General features: G+C 45.7%; 7 protein-coding genes across 9 annotated transcripts; 4 read left to right on the forward strand and 3 right to left on the reverse strand.

The window, feature by feature from the left end:
• Positions 1–838, reverse strand: LOC108058576 (chromatin assembly factor 1 subunit A-B). The gene is made up of 2 exons (XM_017143355.3): positions 680–838; positions 1–614 (listed from the first exon to the last, which is right to left on the reverse strand). Exon 2 carries the CDS (start codon positions 612–614, stop codon positions 87–89), a length of 528 nt encoding a protein of 175 aa, XP_016998844.2. The 5' UTR covers positions 680–838; the 3' UTR covers positions 1–86.
• A 277-nt stretch (positions 839–1,115) lies between these two features.
• Positions 1,116–2,820, forward strand: Kaz (E3 ubiquitin-protein transferase Katazuke). The gene has a single exon (XM_017143636.3). It carries the CDS (start codon positions 1,235–1,237, stop codon positions 2,417–2,419), a length of 1,185 nt encoding a protein of 394 aa, XP_016999125.1. The 5' UTR covers positions 1,116–1,234; the 3' UTR covers positions 2,420–2,820.
• Positions 2,821–2,953: 133 nt separating this feature from the next.
• RabX4 (RAS oncogene family member RabX4) lies at positions 2,954–5,030 on the forward strand. The gene is made up of 4 exons (XM_017143637.3): positions 2,954–3,261; positions 3,968–4,260; positions 4,313–4,426; positions 4,606–5,030. Exons 1-4 carry the CDS (start codon positions 3,138–3,140, stop codon positions 4,714–4,716), a joined length of 642 nt encoding a protein of 213 aa, XP_016999126.1. The 5' UTR covers positions 2,954–3,137; the 3' UTR covers positions 4,717–5,030.
• Positions 5,031–5,517: 487 nt separating this feature from the next.
• On the forward strand, positions 5,518–10,646 carry niki (nimA-like kinase). 2 transcript variants are annotated; one of them, XM_017143605.3, is made up of 9 exons: positions 5,518–6,206; positions 7,467–7,605; positions 7,664–7,947; positions 8,259–8,432; positions 8,484–8,993; positions 9,048–9,216; positions 9,749–9,934; positions 9,988–10,220; positions 10,502–10,646. In XM_017143605.3, the coding sequence occupies exons 1-9, from the start codon at positions 5,518–5,520 to the stop codon at positions 10,644–10,646; spliced, it is 2,529 nt and encodes an 842-aa protein (XP_016999094.2). The 2 variants fall into 2 exon arrangements, with proteins under 2 accessions (XP_016999094.2, XP_070072338.1); XM_070216237.1 differs by lacking the exons at positions 5,518–6,206; positions 7,467–7,605; positions 7,664–7,947 and adding an exon at positions 8,094–8,137.
• A 26-nt stretch (positions 10,647–10,672) lies between these two features.
• On the reverse strand, positions 10,673–16,385 carry Saf-B (Scaffold attachment factor B). Of its 2 annotated transcripts, XM_017143603.3 has the most exons (9): positions 16,115–16,385; positions 15,501–15,998; positions 15,414–15,441; positions 14,878–14,992; positions 14,772–14,818; positions 12,829–13,888; positions 12,342–12,491; positions 11,327–11,758; positions 10,673–11,255 (listed from the first exon to the last, which is right to left on the reverse strand). In XM_017143603.3, the coding sequence occupies exons 1-9, from the start codon at positions 16,232–16,234 to the stop codon at positions 10,880–10,882; spliced, it is 2,826 nt and encodes a 941-aa protein (XP_016999092.2). In that variant the 5' UTR covers positions 16,235–16,385; the 3' UTR covers positions 10,673–10,879. The 2 variants fall into 2 exon arrangements, 1 of the variants encoding a protein (XP_016999092.2); XR_011418918.1 differs by lacking the exons at positions 10,673–11,255; positions 12,829–13,888 and having other exon boundaries at positions 11,548–11,758; positions 16,115–16,383.
• An 888-nt stretch (positions 16,386–17,273) lies between these two features.
• LOC108058660 (peptidyl-prolyl cis-trans isomerase sig-7) lies at positions 17,274–19,347 on the forward strand. Its single transcript, XM_017143563.3, has 2 exons — positions 17,274–18,956; positions 19,016–19,347. The coding sequence occupies exons 1-2, from the start codon at positions 17,365–17,367 to the stop codon at positions 19,338–19,340; spliced, it is 1,917 nt and encodes a 638-aa protein (XP_016999052.2). The 5' UTR covers positions 17,274–17,364; the 3' UTR covers positions 19,341–19,347.
• Positions 19,333–20,108, reverse strand: LOC108058664 (complex III assembly factor LYRM7). Its single transcript, XM_017143567.3, has 4 exons — positions 19,970–20,108; positions 19,774–19,917; positions 19,637–19,718; positions 19,333–19,572 (listed from the first exon to the last, which is right to left on the reverse strand). Exons 1-4 carry the CDS (start codon positions 19,988–19,990, stop codon positions 19,406–19,408), a joined length of 414 nt encoding a protein of 137 aa, XP_016999056.2. The 5' UTR covers positions 19,991–20,108; the 3' UTR covers positions 19,333–19,405.
• Between the last annotated feature and the right edge of the window lie 156 nt (positions 20,109–20,264).

Here is a 20,264-nt window from a genome sequence, read left to right on the forward strand (position 1 = left end):
AGTTCTTAAGTATTCCATCGTAACATTAAACAGGCCACAAGAAACTTAAAAATATTTGAATTCTTAAGAATATAATTTGAGAGACATTATGTGCTTAAAATAGTTTCCGGACTTTCAGGCTCAACATTTTTGCTTAAAATAGTTTCAGGACTTTCAGGGTCAAAATTTTTGCATAAAATAGTTTCAGGACTTTCAGGCTCAACATTTTTGCTCAAACTAGTTTTAGGACTTTCAGGCTCAACATATTTGCTATATAATATTTTAATGACTTCAATCTTTAGGGACATTTTTGCTGGCAGTGCCCGTTCAACTTTCTTCAACATTTCTTCCTTTGACTTTTGATTTGCGAGTTCTTCCTTCTTTTTCTCCCGATATTTTTGCTGTCTTACTCGATCGATTTCTCTCCTTGTTTTTAGAGCCTTCTTGTTTTTGGTGACTACTTCCTTTATATTCTGGCGATATATCCTGCTCCTTTCCGCCTCTCTGGCGCGATATTCCTTAAACTTGATCGGATCCTCTTTCATTTTCTCGCGATAGCGCTTCGAGCTATCCTTGGTCCCTTTAGTCCTTGCATTTGGGGTTTCCCTCTTCACTCTAGTAATTGCTTTAACCATCTGGATTTAGTTTTAAATTAGGATGAGTAAACTATTGTTACAAGTGAAACGTTGGGATTACTTACTTTGTTAAGTTTACTTCTATAATCGTTTAGGTAAGTCCTTTGTTATTACGGACACTTTAAATAATGTATTGGGGACTGGGAAATAGAATAATTTTATATTTTGTTAAAACTTTTTACTTTTTGAGTCCTTCTAACATTTGTTTATGTTTACTGGGCGTCTATCAGCTGTTATACGCTAACAGTTCAGAGTTGCCAGTACGTCGGAGAAACTTTAGCGGGAAAGTACACCTAATTATTGATATATTTCATGAGAAGTACTATTAAAAACATTTTTAAAAACAAGGAGTAAAATTAAAGAAATAAACTGAATTTTTTTAACTTGTAAATTTTTTATATAACACAGTAAGTTTCAAAAAATGTAATTAGAAATGTAGTATTTAGCGGGAAAACAGGCCAACTTGACTGCTCTGTCCGCTCGATAAGCTGACTGCCGGCAATCTGGCAACCTCAAACCCACAAAAGCAAAACAAAGCAAGGAAAGGAAAGAGAAGAAAACGCAATTGCGTCTCAAACCAGAGGATAAAACCCATTTGCATCGCACCCCCAAAAGCGAAAATGTCGGAGATCAAGGCGTTGGAGCACGCCACCCTGAAAGTGCCATACGAGATGCTGAACAAGCGCTTCCGCTCGGCGCAGAAGATCATCGACCGCGAGGTGGACCAGGTGACCAACGTATCGCGTCAGGTGGAGAAGGCCCTGGAGGCCGAGGAGGGTCCCATTCTGGCCGAGGTGACCAAGCTGGTGGACAACGTGGCCCAGAAGCTGCAGGTCCTGAAGCGCAAGGCCGAGGAGAGCATCAACGACGAGCTGAGCGTCACACAGATCTGCAAGCGCAAGCTGGACCACCTGAAGGGCATCACGCCGCCGAACAGCGTGACTGGCGACCTGTGGCAGGGATCCGTGGACCAGTGGAAGCGCATCCGACTGGACCGCCTGGTCATCGAGCACCTGCTGCGCATGGGCTACTACGAAACGGCCGAGGAGCTGGCCGCCAAGTCCGATGTGCGCCATCTGACCAACCTGGACATCTTCCAGACGTCGCGCGAGGTGGAGGACGACCTGGCCAGCCACAGCACCACCAAGTGCGTGCTCTGGTGCATCGACAATAAGTCCAAGCTGCGCAAGATCAACTCGACCATTGAGTTCAGCCTGCGGGTGCAGGAGTTCATCGAGCTGGTGCGCCAGAATCAGCGCTTCGAAGCAGTGAAGCATTCGCGCCGCTACTTCCCCGCCTACGAGAAGACGCAGCTCAACGAGATCTGCCATGTGATGGCCCTGCTGGCCTATCCGGCCGACGCCCAGGCCGACCACTACCGCAAGTACATGGATCCGCAGCGCTGGCAGAAGCTGGTGCTGGACTTTCGCCACGAGAACTACCGCCTGTTCCAGCTGTCCAGCACCTCAGTCTTCTCTGCGGCCGTGCAGGCCGGGCTGTCGGCCCTGAAGACGCCCCACTGCTACGCGCAGACCTGCCGCAACCTCAACTGCCCCGTCTGCCAGGAGGATCTCAACCGCATCGCCCTCAAGTTGCCATACTCGCACTGCGTGCAGAGCCGCCTCATCTGCCGGGTGACGGGACTGCCGCTGAACGAGCACAATCAGCCGATGATGCTGCCCAACGGTCAGATATTTGGCCAGATGGCCCTGCCGGACATCACCAAAGACGACGGCACCGTGACCTGTCCGGTGACCAATACCAAGTTCTCCAACCCCAAGGTCGAAAAGGTCTTTGTGATGTAAGCGGCGCGGGATTCGACCTCCTCCTCCTCTTCCTACCCAACCGCACTAAGTTAAGCAAGGAACAAGTCTATTTTTGAACATGTAACTCCATATCTATTGTGTACACCTATGTTTAATATTATTACTATTGATAAGCAGCTAGGGATTGCCCGCGAGCAGCCTCGATTTGAATTTCGATTTCGATTACTCGGCAGCCGAATGCTGTTGCTGCGCCTGCGCAGGTCTATTGATTAGTTGACTCCACTCCGCATCCACGGGCTGGTTTGTTTCGCCGTCAGTGCTTCGAGGTTGATTCACGCGAACGGCGTAATTCGACTCCGCCTCCAAAGTGGCACACTATGCACACCTAACACCACTTATATATTACATTAAAATACAAATCAAATAAAGGTTAAATCGTACGAATTATGCCAGAAGCAGCTTGTCAATTAGCATGAGTCCCGCATTGTTTTTGTTGTGGAAAGTGTGAAAATTTACAACAAATCCGTGTGACGCCGCTGCAATTGGAGGTGGAACAGCTGCGAGCAGCAACAAACAGCCAGGCCAGCGGATACATAAACAAGCTGCAGCCCGCTGCAACCCCTCGGAGCCAAAAACCGAACCACCACCACCAACTGCACTACCCAACCACCAGTAACAACAACGCCAGCCCATCTGTAACCGAAAACCTCCGCAGTTAGTATTACTATTCCTATCGAAATCCGCCAGCTATATCAACATGGCCCTGGACTTTGTGGCCACCTATAAGGTTCTGGTGCTGGGCGACTCCAATGTGGGCAAGACCTGCATCGTCCACAGATATTGCGACGAGAAGTACTACGACACATACATCTCCACCATAGGTAAGTGGTCCCAATCTGCGCACAGCAGCACCCGAAATAATAACATTTTGAGACTTAATTAAAGTTAAAGTTCAGTAACTTTAAATAGTATTTTGTGAATAATTTAGACTTTATTACAACTTAGAGAAATCCTTATTATTTTCCTATGGATACCAATCTATAAGAACATTTTGTGAAATACACAATTATAAAATTTAGTCTTATAGTAAAAATATTCTAAATGTATTTAATTCTTTTGCATTCTTTTGTCAATAATTTAGACTTGGTAACAATTTGAAGGGATCCTTAATTTTTTTCCATGGATACCGAACTATAAATACATTTTGTAAAATAGACAATTGATAAAATGTAGTCTTAATAGTCCATATATATTATAAATGTATTTAATTCTTTTGTGAATAATTTAGACTTGGTAACAATTTAAAGGGATCCTTAATTTTTTTCCATGGATATCGAACTATAAATACATTTTGTAAAATAGACAATTGATAAAATATAGTCTTTATAGTCCTAATATTTTAAATGTATTTAATTGACTTAATAACAGTTACCTTCAATTTGAAAAAATACAATATCCTTAACTTCCTTTTATATCCTCGCCGAAGATGCTATCTCCTACTGAACTATTATTTTAGCCCCAGCTGTAAGCCTCCATATGTATATGTGTAACATCCCACTATCATCCCATTATTTTATCTTCCCCCAGGCATAGACTTCAAGCAGAAGCTGATTAACCTCGATGGCGTGCCCATAAAACTCCAAATCTGGGACACGGCAGGCCAGGAGAGATTCCGGACACTGACCACGGCGTACTATCGAGGTGCCATGGGCATCCTGCTCATGTACGACGTGACCAATCTGGAGAGCTACAACAATCTGTCCTACTGGTTGCGCAACATCCAGGAGAACGCCTCACCGGACGTGGTCAAGGTGCTGGCGGGCAACAAATGCGAGTGCTCCGCCACCCAGCGCATGGTGGACAAGGAAAGGGGCGAAAAGGTTAGTTACCAGTCCATAAATGACCACCAGTGACACCCGTAATCCCTTCCAGATTGCCGAAAACTTTGATATGCCCTTCTTTGAGGTGTCGTGCAAGTCGAACATAAATATCGAGGATGCATTTCTGTCACTGGCCCGCAAAATTCGAGAACAAAGAGAGCGGCGGGTGAGTAATTTAATATATATAAATACCAGGATGGGTTGATTATGATATCAAATTTTTTGGAGAAAAACTTGATCTATAAACAATTTTATGACATTTTTTTCTGAACTTGCAATGTTTGTTCATAAAAATCAACCCATCATATATAATATCTATTATTTAATTTTCCATTTATCCCACAGGGAGACAATTTTGACAACGACGAGAGCAAAGACAAGAAATCACCTGGCTCCAATGGCCTCGGAACCTTCAGTCTCGGCAGTCTTTCCGGCGAGAATCGCTGCACCTGCTAAATACTCATCGATGGATTACGATGCGATCGCAACCGCAAACCGCAAAACCTGAACAAGTTGTCCAAAGCTATTGAGCATTGTAGCATTGTAGCCAAGTTCGTGAATAGGCCACGTTTTATATGCAAACCAGTTGAGGGGCTGCCTGCATTGCATTCTACATATGTAAAGCGTTCAGATTGTGCATTTTAAGGTACACTTAGTCCAAGAGAAGATAGCATAAATATTTTAGCATATTCCTGCAAATACATAACGGTCGATTATACATGCATATTGTCTCGATTCCAATAATTATAATTATAATCTAATGCTAAATACATTTATACTCATAAGAAAAAAAGGTGATGACTTTATTTATTGGGGGGAGCCAAAATCTAGTTGAAAACAGATTATTAAAGCTCTTAAGAACAGGTGATTTTTTATTTCTGGTTAACTCGAATCCTAATAACCATTTCTAAATGCCCAATGTTCTACAAATATGACTTAATGACTTATTTATTTTGATTTCCTCCCTCCAACCTTATCCCAGAATTTAACATCGATTATTCGGAATTGTGTCCCTGCAAATATTGTTCCTATTTCCGTTCCAATTGCTTTTGATAATATCCCCCGCTGGAGGTTGTCCAATTAGCAAACCCACTGATAACGTAGCTCACGTCCACCCAGTCGGCATATCACCCACTTTACCTAGCAACCGCTTTGACCACAACTTCGGTTCGAACATGCCAAAGGACAATTATACAATAGATAGGACACGGTTCGGTATTGAACGTCCAAGTCGCAGGTTGTGTCCGCTCGAAGGAGATGAAGAAGTTCCGCGAGAAGGCGAGTTCCCTGCCCATTTTCAACGGTCGAATAACCGACGCCACCACGCTGACCACCAGTTCGCTGCAGTTACCTTTGGGCCAGGTTCCGCCCAGGAAGCAATCCACCTGCACCAGGGTCCTGCCCACCGTTTTTACCATTACGGACGGCACCACAGGAGCAGCTAGTACCTCCCTGGCGGAGGCCATGTCCAGCAGCAAGGCCCAGGTGCCCTCATCGCGACAGGAGAACCTCCTCCAGCTCAGTGTTCCGCGGGAGGCGGCCATGGGTGTGGTAGGTCCAGAACTGGCCAACTACGAGAAGGTGCGGGTGGTGGGCCAGGGATCCTTTGGCATTGCCATCCTGTATCGACGCAAGTCCGACGGCCATCAGATCGTCTTCAAGCAGATCAACCTCAGCGAACTGACTCCGCCTGGTCGGGATTTGGCCATGAACGAGGTGGACGTCTTCTCGAAGTTACATCATCCGAACATTGTCAGCTACCTAGGCAGCTTTATCAAGGACAACACACTGCTCATCGAGATGGAGTATGCTGATGGAGGAACTCTGGCCCACATCATAGCCGAGAGACAGGGCAAGCTGCATTTTCCGGAACGCTATATAATAGCCGTTTTTGAGCAGATCTCCAGCGCCATCAACTACATGCACTCGGAAAACATCCTGCATCGGTAAAAAGAGTACTAAAAAAATACAATTTAAAATTGTTTTTTTTAAATCTAAAAAAAAAACGAAATTTGAAAATATTTCGAGAATGTGTATTAAGGATTACAATTTTGAATTGCGATTTTTTTAGGGACTTGAAAACATTCTGCATCGGTTAAAAGAGTACTAAAAAAATACAATTTAAAAATTTTTGTTTGAAATCTAAAAAAAAACGAAATTTGAAAATATTTCGAGGATGTGTATTAAGGATTACAATTTTGAATTGCGATTTTTTAGGGACTTGAAAACATCCTGCATCGGTAAGAAGAGTACTTTAAACAAGAAAGGAAGCTAGCTTCGGCTTGCCGAAGCTTATATACCCTTGCAGATCATTCTATTAATTTACAAATCGCAAAAATGTTAAATTTCGTATTATTTCACATTAATTTTTCGATCGTTTCTATCACAGCTATATGATATAGTAGTTCGATCTTTTAAAAATTAAAATCGAAATTCGGAAATATTTCAAAATAGTCATATCCCAGAGTAGAAGGGAATGTAATAAAAACCAACAAAGATATAATTTTTTTCCCATGAATTTCCATTTAATTTTTCGACCGTTCCTATGGCAGCTATATGATATAGTAATCCGATTTAAAAAACAAAAAAACCGAAATTTAAAAATATATAAAAAAAAATATTCCCAAGAGTAGAAGGTAAAATTTCAAAAAACATCGGAGCTAGAATTTTTTTACGTTTTTTTTTTTGATCCTTCCTATGGGAGCTATAAGATATAGTTGTCCGATCCGGTTGGTTCCGACATATATACTACCTGCAATAGAAATACGACTTTTACGAAAGTTTCATCCCGATAGCTTTAAAACTGAGAGACTAGTTTGCGTAGAAACGGACGGACAGACGGACAGACGGACGGACAGACGGACGGACAGACGGACAGACGGACGGACAGACGGACATGGCTAGATCGACTCGTCTTGTGATGCTGATAAAGAATATATATACTTTATGGGGTCGGAAATGTCTCCTTCACTGCGTTGCAAACTTCTGACTGAAATCATAATACCCTCTGCAAGGGTATAAAAATACTATTTTAAATTTTTTTTAAAATCTAAAAAAAAAACGAAATTTAAAAATATTTCAAGGATGTGTATAAAGGATTACAATTTTGAATTAAGATTTTTTAAGGGACTTGAAAACATCCTGCATCGGTAAGAAGAGTACTAAAAAAATACGATATTTACATTTTTGAATTCTGCTTTTTTTAGGGACTTGAAGACAGCGAATGTCTTTCTCAACAGACGAGGTATTGTGAAGATCGGGGACTTTGGCATTTCCAAAATAATGAACACCAAGATTCATGCCCAGACTGTTTTGGGAACCCCCTACTATTTCAGTCCGGAGATGGTAATAGATTTACTGCATAAAAGACCATTTTAATTTATCATATACCATTAATTTCCAGTGTGAGGGCAAGGAGTACGACAACAAGAGTGACATTTGGGCCCTGGGCTGCATTCTAGGCGAGATGTGCTGTCTGAAGAAGACCTTTGCTGCCTCCAACCTCTCCGAACTGGTAACCAAGATAATGGCAGGCAACTACACTCCTGTGCCCTCGGGTTACACCTCGGGACTGCGAAGTCTTATGTCCAATCTGCTACAAGTGGAGGCTGCCCGGCGACCCACCGCCTCCGAGGTTTTGGTCTATTGGATTCCGCTCATTTTCCGCAGCCTTGGAAAAAACAAAGGGTATGTCAGAGACTTAAACTTATGTGTTATAATCAGGGACCGTAAATAATCATTATTTGAGATTTTTATTTTAAAAGGCCTACTGAGGTTTTTACATATTTTAATCAACAATTAAACTTTATAGACATGAACAAATAACAGTTAATTTGCTTTCCAAAGTTGTTGAAATGCATATACTTTGTGGACAAGAGTAAAAAGAACGTTATTTTTGACGTTTACAAAAAAATATCACAGTAGTCTTTTTAAAATAAAAATCTCAAATAATAATTATTTACGGTCCCTGGTTATAATCCTAATTATTTATCCCGCAGGTACTCCTATGAGGATGATGTGGGAGGCAGCAGTGGCAACCAACTGAAGGCTCCTGATCCCGCCACCGCGCACAGCAATGTGTCCATGGAGCTGGAACTGCCCACTGCCCAGACCGAGACGAAGCAGCTGATGAGTGCAGAGACGGCGGCGCCGCACGAGATCCTCGAGAAGAGGTAATGGGTTCGTCCAGTCCGACGCTCTAATCCAAAAGTATACTACTGCAGATCCGTGCTCTACCAACTGAAGGCCTTTGGCAACTGCTTCAATATGGCGCCCATCCAGCTGCCGCCCAAGGCCGTCATCGTGGGCGTGGCCATGTCCGACTCCCACTTCGTGGTGGTCAACGAGGACGGATCGGCCTACGCCTGGGGCGAGGGAACCCACGGGCAGCTGGGTCTTACGGCTTTGGAGGCCTGGAAGCACTACCCCAGTCGCATGGAGAGCGTCCGCAACTACCATGTGGTGGGCGCCTGTGCCGGCGACGGATTCACCATCCTGGTCACCCAGGCGGGCAGTCTCCTCAGCTGCGGCAGCAATGCCCATCTGGCCTTGGGCCAGGACGAGCAGCGCAACTACCACAGCCCCAAGCTGGTCGCTCGACTGGCGGATGTGCGGGTGGAGCAGGTGGCCGCCGGACTCCACCACGTTCTGGCCCTGAGCCGCGAGGGAGCGGTGTATGTGTGGGGCACCAGTACTTGCGGAGCCCTTGGCCTTGGGAACTACCAGCAACAACAGTGAGTACTCACTGAACTTTCAACTTTATCCTTTCTCATACATCTTTCTAACAGGAAATTCCCTCAAAAGATTCTGCTGTCGCATGTGAAAACCAAACCATCAAAGATTTACTGCGGTCCCGATACCTCCGCCGTGCTGTTTACCAATGGAGAACTCCATGTCTGTGGGAGCAATGACTACAATAAACTTGGTTTCCAACGTCCCTCGAAGATCACTGCTTTTGTAAGTAACCAAATATAAAACAAGAGAGAACGCTATAGTCGGGTTGGTGCCCCGACTATCTAATACCCGTCACTCATCGATGGAGTTGGATGTATACAATTTTGATTGCGCCTAACTTTTTAATGAATGGTCCGATTTGAAAAATGTCTTCTACATTTCGATAGGTTTAAATATACACAACAAAATTGCATTTATACTTCTCGGAAATCTTTAGAGGTGTGGGCGCCAGACAAATTTTAAAATCGTTAGTGGGCGATTGTGGGCGTTAGAGGGGGCGTGGTGCCAGGCTGAAATAAACTTGCGATGCGTAGGAAGCCCAAGAATATGTGTGGGAAATCTCAACCTTCTAGCTTTTGTAGTTTCCGAGATCTGATTAAGAATCCTGATCCTGATCAAGAATATATATACTTTATATGGTCGGAAACGCTTCCTTCTCCCTGTTACATACTTTTGCACGAATACAATATACCCTTTTACTCTACTAGTAACGGGTATAATTATCTACCCACATTTTATAACTCTTCCTCTACAGAAAAAAGTCCAACTGCCTCATAAGGTTATTCAGGCATGTTTTTCATCCACTCACTCGGTATTTCTGGTGGAGGGCGGCTATGTCTACACCATGGGTCGAAATGCGGAGGGTCAGCGTGGAATCAGACACTGCAACACAGTGGATCATCCCACCCTGGTGGATTCTGTCAAGTCCCGGTATATTGTGGTTTGTAGAAAACAGTGCTGATAGAGATTCTCCGCTTAAGTTATCACCTTCAGAAGGCAAACTGCAGCGACCAGTGCACCATTGTCGCCTCGGAAGACAATATCATCACCGTTTGGGGCACTCGCAATGGTCTGCCCGGGATTGGATCGAGCAACGGTGGCTTAGGAATGGAGGTTTGCACGCCCAACAACGAACTGGAGCTGGGAAACAACACGGCGGCGTTCACAAACTTTCTGGCCTCGGTTTACAAGTCCGAGTTAATATTGGAACCAGTGGATATACTGGCGTAAGTTATTTATTCCTCAAAACAGGGACCTTAAATAACAGTTATTTTAAAAGGCCTACTGAGATTTTAACAAGTTTTCATCAACAATTTAACTGGTTTTTATGCACTTTATAGGCATGAACAAATAACAATTAAATAGCTTTTCAGATTTGTTGAACGTTATTTTTGACGTTTAAAACCAAATATCACAGTAGTCTTTTTAAAATAAAAATCTCAAATAACTTTTATTTACGGTCCCTGCCTTAAAATGAAATATCAATTCATGTAACCATCTCCCACAGTCTGTATTCCTCGAAGGAGCAGTGCGACCGAGGGTATTACGTCCAGGTCCATGACATCTATCCCTTAGCCCACAGCGTTTTGGTGCTGGTGGACACGACCACGCCACTTATATCCTCCTACGAAGGCGACTACCCGCAGCTTTAGTTTAAATAAATCTTACAAATATACCATTAATATGTGCATATTTGCCATATGTTTTGGTAATACATTTATTGGTTTCCAAATGTAATTTTAAGTGTTAAATCTACAACTAAAGCGAACTAGAGTAGAAGCAGCGCTCCTAGGCGCTGTGGGAAAGGTCATTCGGGGTCTTAAAAAGGTATGTTTGATGCGGGGGGATGCATGTTTTGAATTGCCTCTGGTGAAATGCACGTTCCCTAATAGCGCGACACCGGTCCGCTATAGCGATCCTGGGTGGGGCGGCTGGCACCGTACATGCCACCGGCACCTCCGCCGCCACTTTGGCCCTGGTAGCCGGTCGAACGATCGTTGTAGCCGCGATCAAAGCGCCCGGGCACCTGGCGCCAGCTGTTGTCATCGACGGCAGTCGACTTCTGCCACGAATTAGTGCTGTGGATATTCGAGGACATGCCGTTGTTGCCGTACGACTTTATCTGGTTGCCGCCGCCACCGCTGCTGCCCAGGTGGGAGCTTCCGCCGCCGGATGACGGGGCCCAGATGTTAACGCTGTTCGAGCTGCTGCCATAGCCTCCGCCGCCGCCGCCGCTGGAGTTGTCATAGCGCTTGTTGCCCCTATAATTGTCAGAAAGAATTAACGTTAGAAAACTTCAAGGCTCTTTTAATAACGCTTTCGAATCATTTACAGGCTGTGGGAGTCATCGCGTCTGTAGCTCGATGTGTTAGTGCGATCTGAATCATTGTAGCGTCCGCCAGTGCCGCTGGAGTTGTTCTTGTGGACATAGGATCCGGCTCCGCCGCCCGAGTTGTTCTTGTGCAGATACGAGCCGCCTGAGCCGCCGCCGCCGGCAGTTCCCGAAAGAGTCAGGTGACGCACTTCCACGTCGCGCTTGTTGTAATCGTCGCGCTTGCTGGACGAGGAGCCGCTGTAATCATTGGAGCGCTTGGTGGGCACGGCGGAATAGTCGTCGACAGCACCACGCTTGGATCCGGACGAGGCGCTATAGTCGTTGCGCTTGTTAGAGTAGTCCAAGCGCTTGTTGGAGCTGGAGTAGTCATCCAGCACACGCTTGGTGGTCGACGAGGATCCGTAGTCATCGTGTTTCTTGTCATAGGTGCTGTGAAAGAAAAATATTCGTATCAGAATTGGTGTTGCTTTAACTTAAGTAGTACACATAGCACACACTGTAAAAAACTTTTGTTATTAACATGTAAAATGTCAAAGTGTTAAGGTCAAAAAAAATTATTGTATCCTACATATGTTAGAAACATAAATAACACACACATGTCATTAGTGTTATTTACACGACGTGTTATTAACATGACGTGTTTTTTACGCAGCGTGTTTTTAACACAATGAGTTTTTGACATTAAAGTGTCAGAATTGTATGTTGAACTGAAAAATGTAATGTAAAAGATGTGTGTAATGAAATGCAATTTTCATTTACACAGTGTGTAAAAAACACGTCGTGTTAAAAACACATAATGTAAAAAACACAAGTGAAATGTGTGTACTAACAATTGTTTTTCACATTTTAACACTTTTGTATTTAAAACAAAAATCAAAAATTTTGCTCACACTGTAAAATACAATTTTTCACGTTTTTAACTTGTGTGTCAATTTCCGAACGTTGGTATTACATTTAAATACCCTCTTATTAAATTGTAATCTTAATTAACCTTCTTTTGGATAAATCTTACCTGCGGGAGGTAACTAGATTCGCGTCGAATCTCGGTGGCGGTGGGGCATCAAAAATGGCAGTACGCTTGCGATCGGAAACGTCTCCGTAGCGGTCGTCGGCGCGCTTGCTCACCCCGCGCTTGCCAGGATCCTCGCGGGACTCCATGATCCTGTGCGAGTAAATCGACAAGAGTGAGAGGAAGAAAGATGGAAGAGACGAAAGAGTTGAGTTAGTAATGCTGGTAACGGCTAATATTCAGGGGGAGGTAAGGGTATCAGACTCAGACTTTAGACTAGGATGCATTTGCCTATCAATGTTCCGCTTGAAAGCAATTTCAGTTGAAGAAACAACGTGGAGGCTGCAACTTAACACACTAATCACAAGGACAAATGCTTTCCGAGAGAGAGAGTATAAAATAAATAGATTGGTATATCTGTGTTGTCGTCTCTGCATTCGCACAAGTGCAACGCATTACGGTCTGTTTTGGTTTTTTTTTTTTAGCATACTTCATCTGTTGTCGCTTCAGCTCGAGGCGCTCCAGCTCGATTTTCTCTCGCTCCAGCTTCTGGCGCTCACGCTCCATGCGCAGAAGCTCGGCCTTCTCGCGCTCGAGCCGTTCCCGCTCGACGGCGATCTTGCGCCGCTCCTCCTGCAGGCGCTCCTCCTCGATGCGCTGACGCTCGCGCGCCTCCCGCCGACGACGTTCCTCCTCACGCAGCTCACGCTCGCGCTCCCGCAGGCGCTGGCGTTCGCGCTCCTCGCGAATCTTCTGGTAGGACAGCATCTCCCGCTGGCGGCGCTCGCGCTCCCGCTGGCGCTGCTGGATTTCGCGGTCGACGTCGCGCGGATTGCGCCCGGAACGGTGGTCCTGGCTGCCCGGCCCCTTGTGGCCGCCAGTGCCGGATCGCTCGCGATCGTGGCGCGGCCTATCCTGGCTGGCCGACGACTTGCCCCTGTCATCGATGCGCCGTGGATTGCGCTCCCTGTTGCCGTCCTTGCCATCGCGCTTGGAATCGCCGCCGGTGGACTTGTTGTCGGCGCCATTTCCATCGCCGCCCTTCTTGTCGTCCCTTGCAGGATCGCTGGATCCCTTGCCGCCGCCGGACTTCTTGGCGCCCTCCTCGTCCTTCTTCTTGCCTCCAGCGTCGCCCGAAGTCTTGCCCTTGCCCTCCTTGGAGTTCAGGCTGCCGCCAATCTCGTTCTTGGTGCGCTCCACCGAAATGATGCGTCCATGCAACTCGGTGCGGTGCAGGTTCTCGATGCACCTCGAGGCGTCCGCCGAGGACGACATGGTCACGTAGCCGTAGCAGCGGGTGCCCGGAGTGCGCGTATTGGTGACCACCTTGGCGCCAATCACCTTGCCGAACTTGGAGAAGATCGCCTTGAGGTCGCTGGCACGGGTCAGAGTGGACAGCCCGGAAACCCAGAGATTACGCGACAGCGTCGCCTGCTTGTTGTTGTTCGAGCTGGCACCGCTACCGTTGCCAGCACTCGAACCGGATCCCGACTTGCCAGCGGCACTCGATGCAGTGGAGGATGCGGCACCTGCGGCTGCTGTCGATTTCTCTGCAAGTTCCATGTAAATAATAATATTGGAAGAGAGATATGGTCAGAGCTTTGAGTGGGCTTAACTGGTTAACTGTTTTTTTTGTTTATGATACGTTTTTTTTTTAAGGGAAGCATGTTGTGAACGCACACATTTTGTAGCTGCTGCAGATGTTGGAGTTTAGAGCACATTCGCAAGATTACCGACAATCGTCACCTAACGGAGCCAAGAGAGTATGAATTTGATTGGGTTGCTGGTCCGCTTTTGGCTGAAGGGGTCCAGAATGAGCGGTTTAAGCTCAAGGTCCAAAGTCCAAACGCCATCCAAGGGGAGCCATCCATTGCCTCCAGAAAAGTAGCTATGCCTTTCAGATAGCCAGGATCGGAATGAGCGATGTTATCCAAATGCAGGAGGTACCTGCCGAGAAGAATAAGTGTCTGCAACTTCCAGCAGAGCCAAAGGAAAGCGTCCTCCTCGAAGACGGAGATATATACGTTCGTCTGTTGGGTATCCATTTCCCCTTTGCATAGTATTAGCTTATAAGCTTTTTGAAGAATCGTATTGAAGAACATCCGGATCTATGCTGCATGAGTAGTAAAGAAGTCTCCATCGAAGTAAACTGGAACAAACACTATTAGATTAACTGCTGCTGCTGATCTGGATGGTTGAGTCGCCTGTCCATCGTCGAAACAAAATCATCCTTCGAGGTCCACATCTCATGTCCATGTCCCAACCAAATTCACACTCTCTTGCACAATCTTAGATACATGTTCCTCAATGGTTTAGCTCAACTTTCGTCAAGTTTATCGACCGTAACTGGGTTCATGCTTGGTCCGATCATTCCCAACGCAAGACCTTCCGAACACACCGAACTTATCATGCTAGAACTGTAACTTAAATTACCTTTATCATCCTTGGGATTCGAAGACTTTCCAGACGACTTTTGATCACTAGAAATATAATAAAAGTAAGAAAAAGTACTGCTAGAGAAGAAGTTGATGTACACTACCTAGTGTCCTTTTTGTCAGAGGATTTCTCATCCCTTTTCTTTGAGCGTGCGCTCTCGTCACTTTTCTTTTCGGCATCCTTTGAGTTAGACTTATCGGATTTGTTGGCCGGTTTCACTGTAAATCATTACGCTTAATATTAGTATATCAATCTATCAACTAGGAAGATTTGTAGCATAAGCTTAGGAAATAACGTTATTTAACCTAAATTAAAATATCCGATTGATCGTGAATATAAATTCCTACGACGGAAGCGAAAGCCAAAATGTAAAAATATTCGTAGTTAGGAAACAAAGGCATCTTGATTGTAAAACCAGAATGCTTTAATTGAATGCATGCATAAAAATACTATGATAATTTGACTTTAAGTTATATGATTGGGTCAGTGGCGTAGCCAGAATTTTGTTGAGGGGTGTAGCCTACTTTTTAACACAATATTTCACCCGAAAGGTCAGCTCAGCTGTCAAAACCCCCCCTTGGCTACGCCCCTGGTATAGGGGAATGTGTATACTAGATCCGTGACAATTTGTTAACTCACCAGATTTAATAGACTTATCGTCGGGGGCCTGAGACAGTACAAATTGGATTAGAATGCATCAATTAAAGGGCGTACAATTGAAATTACCTCGTCGTGGAGCAGCTTCTGCTCGTCCTCGCCAATGGTCAGATTGATGGACTCGTCGTTGTCCATGTTTCCGGTGTCCCCGGTGTTCTCCTCCTCGCCGTGGATCTCATTGATGGCCTCGTCGTCGCCATTGTTTTCAGTCTCCCCTTCCTGGGCGTCTCCCTCGGCCTCGCCATCGCCATTCTGGTGCTCATCCTCGTACTCCTGATCCTGATCCTCCTCCTCTTCATCGTCGTCATCTAGGATCACGCACTCATCGTCCACATCGCCCACCTGGTCGATCTCATGCCCATCGTCGTCGGCATGGTGGGAAAAGTCGTTGCCGTTTCCGTAATCTTCCTGCTGCTCCACCTCCTCCTCCTCCTCGGCATCGATGGGCTCCTCCTTGATGAGCACATCCGACTGGGGATCCTTTATGGGCATGGCGAACGGTTTCTTGGCCTTCGCGCCCGGCACAATCAAGTGGGTGGCCGGGTCCAACCCCTCCCCCTTGAGCGACTAGAGAATGGGAGCACCCCGAGCTTGGTTACACACGGTCCCAGTAATTGCACAACTACGTTTCTATCTCTGCCGCCAGCGGAACTGAAGCGTGATTTGGGTGCATGTAAACTTACCTTTTCCAGACGGTCGATGAGCACCGCCTTTGGGCCCACCGTCTCCAATTTGCGTTTTTCCAGTTCACTTTTCAGGTCGCACACGCGCAACTCCGAGATTTTCTTTCCGGCCTCGGGCATTGTGTATTCTTAACGATCACTGGGTCTTCTCGATTGCCTAACTAGAACGCGGTTGCCTTTTAGTTCCGGAAAAAATTAATTTTCTTTTCTTTCGTCTCGAAACGTGTGAAAAATTCCTTGTCAAACTCACTGATACACACACAATTATCGAATGAGGCAATCGAAAATGGCGGCCCCCTGTCGGGTATTTTTGAAGTATCGTTTGCCGACTATCGAATGATGTCGGAGTTTTTTTATTTTTATATATAAATAAAATCAAACTGTTATTTAAAGCAAGAAAGTAATATTTATGGGGTCTTCCCACAGAGCTCCATCCACCATCCGTTGAACGGATGGTCCGTAAGGTTTTGCCGTTCCAAAAATTTCCCAGTTAGTCCGCCATCCAATTTTGCCGGACTTTGACGGGCTCTTTTATGCGATAGTTAGGCCATGTTTTTTCAGTGCAACTCTGAATTCCTCTTGACTGTGGAAAATGGAACGTAGTAAACCGTAGTATATCGTAGTAAATCGTAGTAAACCGGAGTAAATCGTAGTAAACCGGAGTAAATCGTAATAAATCGTAGTAAACCGGAGTAAATCGTAGTTAATCGTAGTAAACCGTAGTAAATCGTAGTAAATTGTAGTAAACCGTAGTTAATCGTAGTAAATCGTAGTAAACCGTAGTAAACCGTAGTTAATCGTAGTAATCCGTAGTAAATCGTAGTAAATTGTAGTAAACCGTAGTAAACCATAGTAAATCGTAGTAAACCGTAGTGAATCGTAGTAAACTATAGTAATAGCACAGTATCTTAATTTATGTTTATTTAAGTATAATATGACCATAGTTAAATTAACTAAATTAACTTAAATTAAATTAAATTATTCTGTGGGAACACGAGTTTCACATTCGTCAAAAATCCCAACCGTTTCAAACGGATGGACTCTATGGGAAGAGGCTATTAAATGATTTTTTTTAACTTTTTTAAATTAGTTGATTCTAGCTATTTTTTGACCACAACTGTTAGCGGTACATCTCTAAAGTTCTCCCATCTCTAGAAACTCATTTGGTGCCATCTCTAAAGGCCGATTTCGTGTTTGTGTTTTTATCTACTGATTATTGCCGGTTTTTGTGGTTTTTGTGAATCCTCGCCATGTCGGTGGTGATAGAAACCACACTGGGCGACCTGACCGTCGACCTGTTCACCAGCGAGCGGCCCATCGCCTGCATGAACTTCCTGAAGCTGTGCCGGCTGAAGTACTACAACTTCAATCTCTTCCACACGGTGCAGCAGGGCTTCATCGCCCAGACCGGCGATCCCAGTGGCGCCGGAGACGGCGGCTCCTCCATTTGGGGCGTGGTGGAGGGCATGCACAAGCGCTTTTTCGAGGCGGAGTACCTGCCGCGGATTCACCACTCCAGCGCCGGAATGCTTTCGCTGGTCAGTGCCGGCAAGAATCTGGTGGGCTCGCAGTTCTTCTTCACGCTGGGCGAGAACCTTTCGTCGCTGGATGGGAGCCACTGCGTCATCGGTGAGGTGGTGGAGGGTCACGAGGTGCTGCGCAAGCTGAACGACGCCATTGTGGACGATAACTTCCGCCCGTACCAGGATATCCGCATCACGCACACCGTGGTGCTCGAGGATCCCTTTCCCAATCCGCGCGGCCTTCAGGCTCCCACTCGCTCGCCGTCGCCCAGCGCCGAGCGCCTGAAGAACGGCCGCATTGCTGCCGACGAGGACATCGACGACACGGACGGCATGACCATGGAGGAGCTGCAGGAGATGATGGCCGAACGGGAGGCCAAGGCGCGAGCAACGATCCTTGAGATTGTCGGCGATCTCCCAGATGCAGACATGGCCCCGCCGGAAAACGTACTGTTCGTGTGCAAACTCAATCCTGTTACCACCGACGATGATCTGGAGATCATCTTCAGTCGCTTTGGCGTCGTCAAGGGATGCGAAGTGATTCGCGATCGCAAGACGGGCGACTCACTGCAGTATGCCTTCGTGGAGTTCGAGGACCAGAAGTCTTGTGAGGCTGCCTACTTTAAAATGGACAATGTCCTGATCGACGATCGACGCATCCATGTGGACTTCTCTCAGTCCGTTTCGAAGGTCACCTGGCGGGGCAAAGGACGAGGCATTGTGGGCGACGAAGGCAAGCTGGACTTTGACAATTTGAGAGACAACACGGATCGGAGAAAACCCAACAATGGCCGGGGAAAACCCGAGGACCACAGGGATCGCAAAAGGTCGGAGGATCCTAGGAGCAGGATGAGCTCTGCAGAGCGACGGAAGGCGAGGGAGCAGCGTCACCAGGAACAGAACGAGAGAGATGATCGAAAGAATGTGCGAAGACGCTCAAGATCAAGGGAGCAAAAGGATCGACGACGCTCTAGGTCCAGAGATCCCGACAATAGACAAGTCAGGGAGAGCACAGATCGAAAGCGTTTCAATGATCGAGAGAGGAAGAGGGATTCGCCACAAAGAAGACGTTCTAGGTCGAGGGATCGATTAGAAAGGAGGCCTTCTAGGACTAGAAATCAAACAGATAGGAGACGCTCGAGATCAAGGGAGCAAAGGCCAAGGGATCAAATGGAAAGGAGGCGTTCGAGGTCCAGAGAGCCAATAGAAAGAAGGCCACCTCAATCCAGAGATCGCAATGAAGAAAGAAGGCGCAACGAAAATGGAAGAGCCCCATATAAAGAATCAGACAGAAGCCATAAGAGATCTGCAGAGCGAAGGTATGTGTTCTAAAATCTTTAAATCATGTCCAGAAACTCACAATTTAACCTTTTCACAGACAGCAATCGAGGGATCGAGATGACCGCAGACTGGATAGAAACTCAAGCCGACAAAAGAGTCCCGAGAGGAAGAGAAAACTTTCGGTGGAAAAGAGCAAAAAGCCAGACAAGAAGAAATCTAAACGTGCAGCTAGCACTAGTTCAGACTCCAGCGAAAGTTCCTCGGAATCCGACAGCGATTCGGACTCCACATCTTCCGAAAGTTCCGAGGACAGCTCATCATCGGACGAGCGCAGCAAGCGTAAAAAAAGCAAGAACTCCAAGCAGAAGAAGGCCAAATCGAAGAGCAGTCACAAGTCAAAAAAGAAACATCATAGGAAATAAAGATAAACGACATTCTTGATCAGAACAAAACGATATTGACTAAAGTTAAGAAATTTATAATAGTTCTATTTGTTGCGAGCCTGCACCTCGGATTCTAGAGCCGCCATCGCAGCTCCTCCGCAGCAGCCTTCCGTGTTCTTTTCGCCGCGTCGCCTGCGCGGTTTCTCGATGACTGCATCGGGATTGAAGACCACATTGTCCAGCCGCGTTGTCTCCGGCGTGATCCTTAGTTCTGGAAATGAAATATACCCATATTTGAGTGTGGAGCGCTCGTTTATGTAATGCTTATGACCCACCATAAACACCGTCCTCCTTCTTCTCCGCCTGGATTACATTTGTACGCAGCTCCAGGTCCACGTCCTGCGCCAGTTTGATCATCTGCAAGATACGCATTTATAAGAAACATCCAAGGAACCTATAAGTCGAAGCAAACCTTTTGAATCTCATCCTCGTTGGTTTCGCTGCGATTCTGCAGGAAAGACTCATTGATTTTTAGTCGTCCTGCTGTCAGGGCATTCTGATCCCCTTGGAACACGTATTGCCGTGTGCGATGTAGCTTCTTGAAAGCAGTGAGCACCTAAAAACCGAAAGTATTACCTATTTATTTATGATTTTTTGTGTTATTTTACCTGGCGCCGCAAATTGGACATTTTTGTATAGTAACAGCTGATAAGGTTAAGGTTGCCAGACAATGTGTAACTTTATTGGCGATATTTTTAAAATATGTTTTTGTAATAAAGTATAATTGAAATAATAATAATCTAGTTTCGTTAATGTAATTTATATTCTCTTACTTTTAAATAATTTAAATATTTAATAACAATAGTTAGTTCTTATCGATATATCGCCATTGCTCCACCACTAGCAGAGGTTACGTATAACATACCCTTACGTTAGGGGGATTCCCTAAACTGTTGAATTGCT

The sequence above is a fragment of the Drosophila takahashii genome, chromosome 3R (genome assembly GCF_030179915.1).
Source record: "Drosophila takahashii strain IR98-3 E-12201 chromosome 3R, DtakHiC1v2, whole genome shotgun sequence".
Lineage (NCBI taxonomy): Eukaryota > Metazoa > Arthropoda > Insecta > Diptera > Drosophilidae > Drosophila > Drosophila takahashii.

Coding starts and splice junctions, on each gene's coding strand:
- Saf-B (XM_017143603.3), bottom strand. CDS start 16,234: ATGCCCGAGGCCGGAAAGAAAATCTCGGAGTTGCGCGTGTGCGACCTG. Junction 15,999..16,114: donor TCATCGACCGTCTGGAAAAG/GTAAGTTTACAT, acceptor CCCATTCTCTAG/TCGCTCAAGGGGGAGGGGTT. Junction 14,819..14,877: donor TCTGACAAAAAGGACACTAG/GTAGTGTACATC, acceptor TTATATTTCTAG/TGATCAAAAGTCGTCTGGAA.
- Kaz (XM_017143636.3), top strand. CDS start 1,235: ATGTCGGAGATCAAGGCGTTGGAGCACGCCACCCTGAAAGTGCCATAC.
- LOC108058576 (XM_017143355.3), bottom strand. CDS start 614: ATGGTTAAAGCAATTACTAGAGTGAAGAGGGAAACCCCAAATGCAAGG.
- LOC108058664 (XM_017143567.3), bottom strand. CDS start 19,990: ATGTCCAATTTGCGGCGCCAG. Junction 19,918..19,969: donor TGTCCAATTTGCGGCGCCAG/GTAAAATAACAC, acceptor TTCGGTTTTTAG/GTGCTCACTGCTTTCAAGAA. Junction 19,719..19,773: donor ACGAGGATGAGATTCAAAAG/GTTTGCTTCGAC, acceptor CGTATCTTGCAG/ATGATCAAACTGGCGCAGGA.
- RabX4 (XM_017143637.3), top strand. CDS start 3,138: ATGGCCCTGGACTTTGTGGCCACCTATAAGGTTCTGGTGCTGGGCGAC. Junction 3,262..3,967: donor CACATACATCTCCACCATAG/GTAAGTGGTCCC, acceptor ATCTTCCCCCAG/GCATAGACTTCAAGCAGAAG. Junction 4,427..4,605: donor GAGAACAAAGAGAGCGGCGG/GTGAGTAATTTA, acceptor TTTATCCCACAG/GGAGACAATTTTGACAACGA.
- niki (XM_017143605.3), top strand. CDS start 5,518: ATGAAGAAGTTCCGCGAGAAGGCGAGTTCCCTGCCCATTTTCAACGGT. Junction 9,935..9,987: donor TCAAGTCCCGGTATATTGTG/GTTTGTAGAAAA, acceptor TATCACCTTCAG/AAGGCAAACTGCAGCGACCA. Junction 10,221..10,501: donor GAACCAGTGGATATACTGGC/GTAAGTTATTTA, acceptor CATCTCCCACAG/TCTGTATTCCTCGAAGGAGC.
- LOC108058660 (XM_017143563.3), top strand. CDS start 17,365: ATGTCGGTGGTGATAGAAACCACACTGGGCGACCTGACCGTCGACCTG. Junction 18,957..19,015: donor AAGAGATCTGCAGAGCGAAG/GTATGTGTTCTA, acceptor ACCTTTTCACAG/ACAGCAATCGAGGGATCGAG.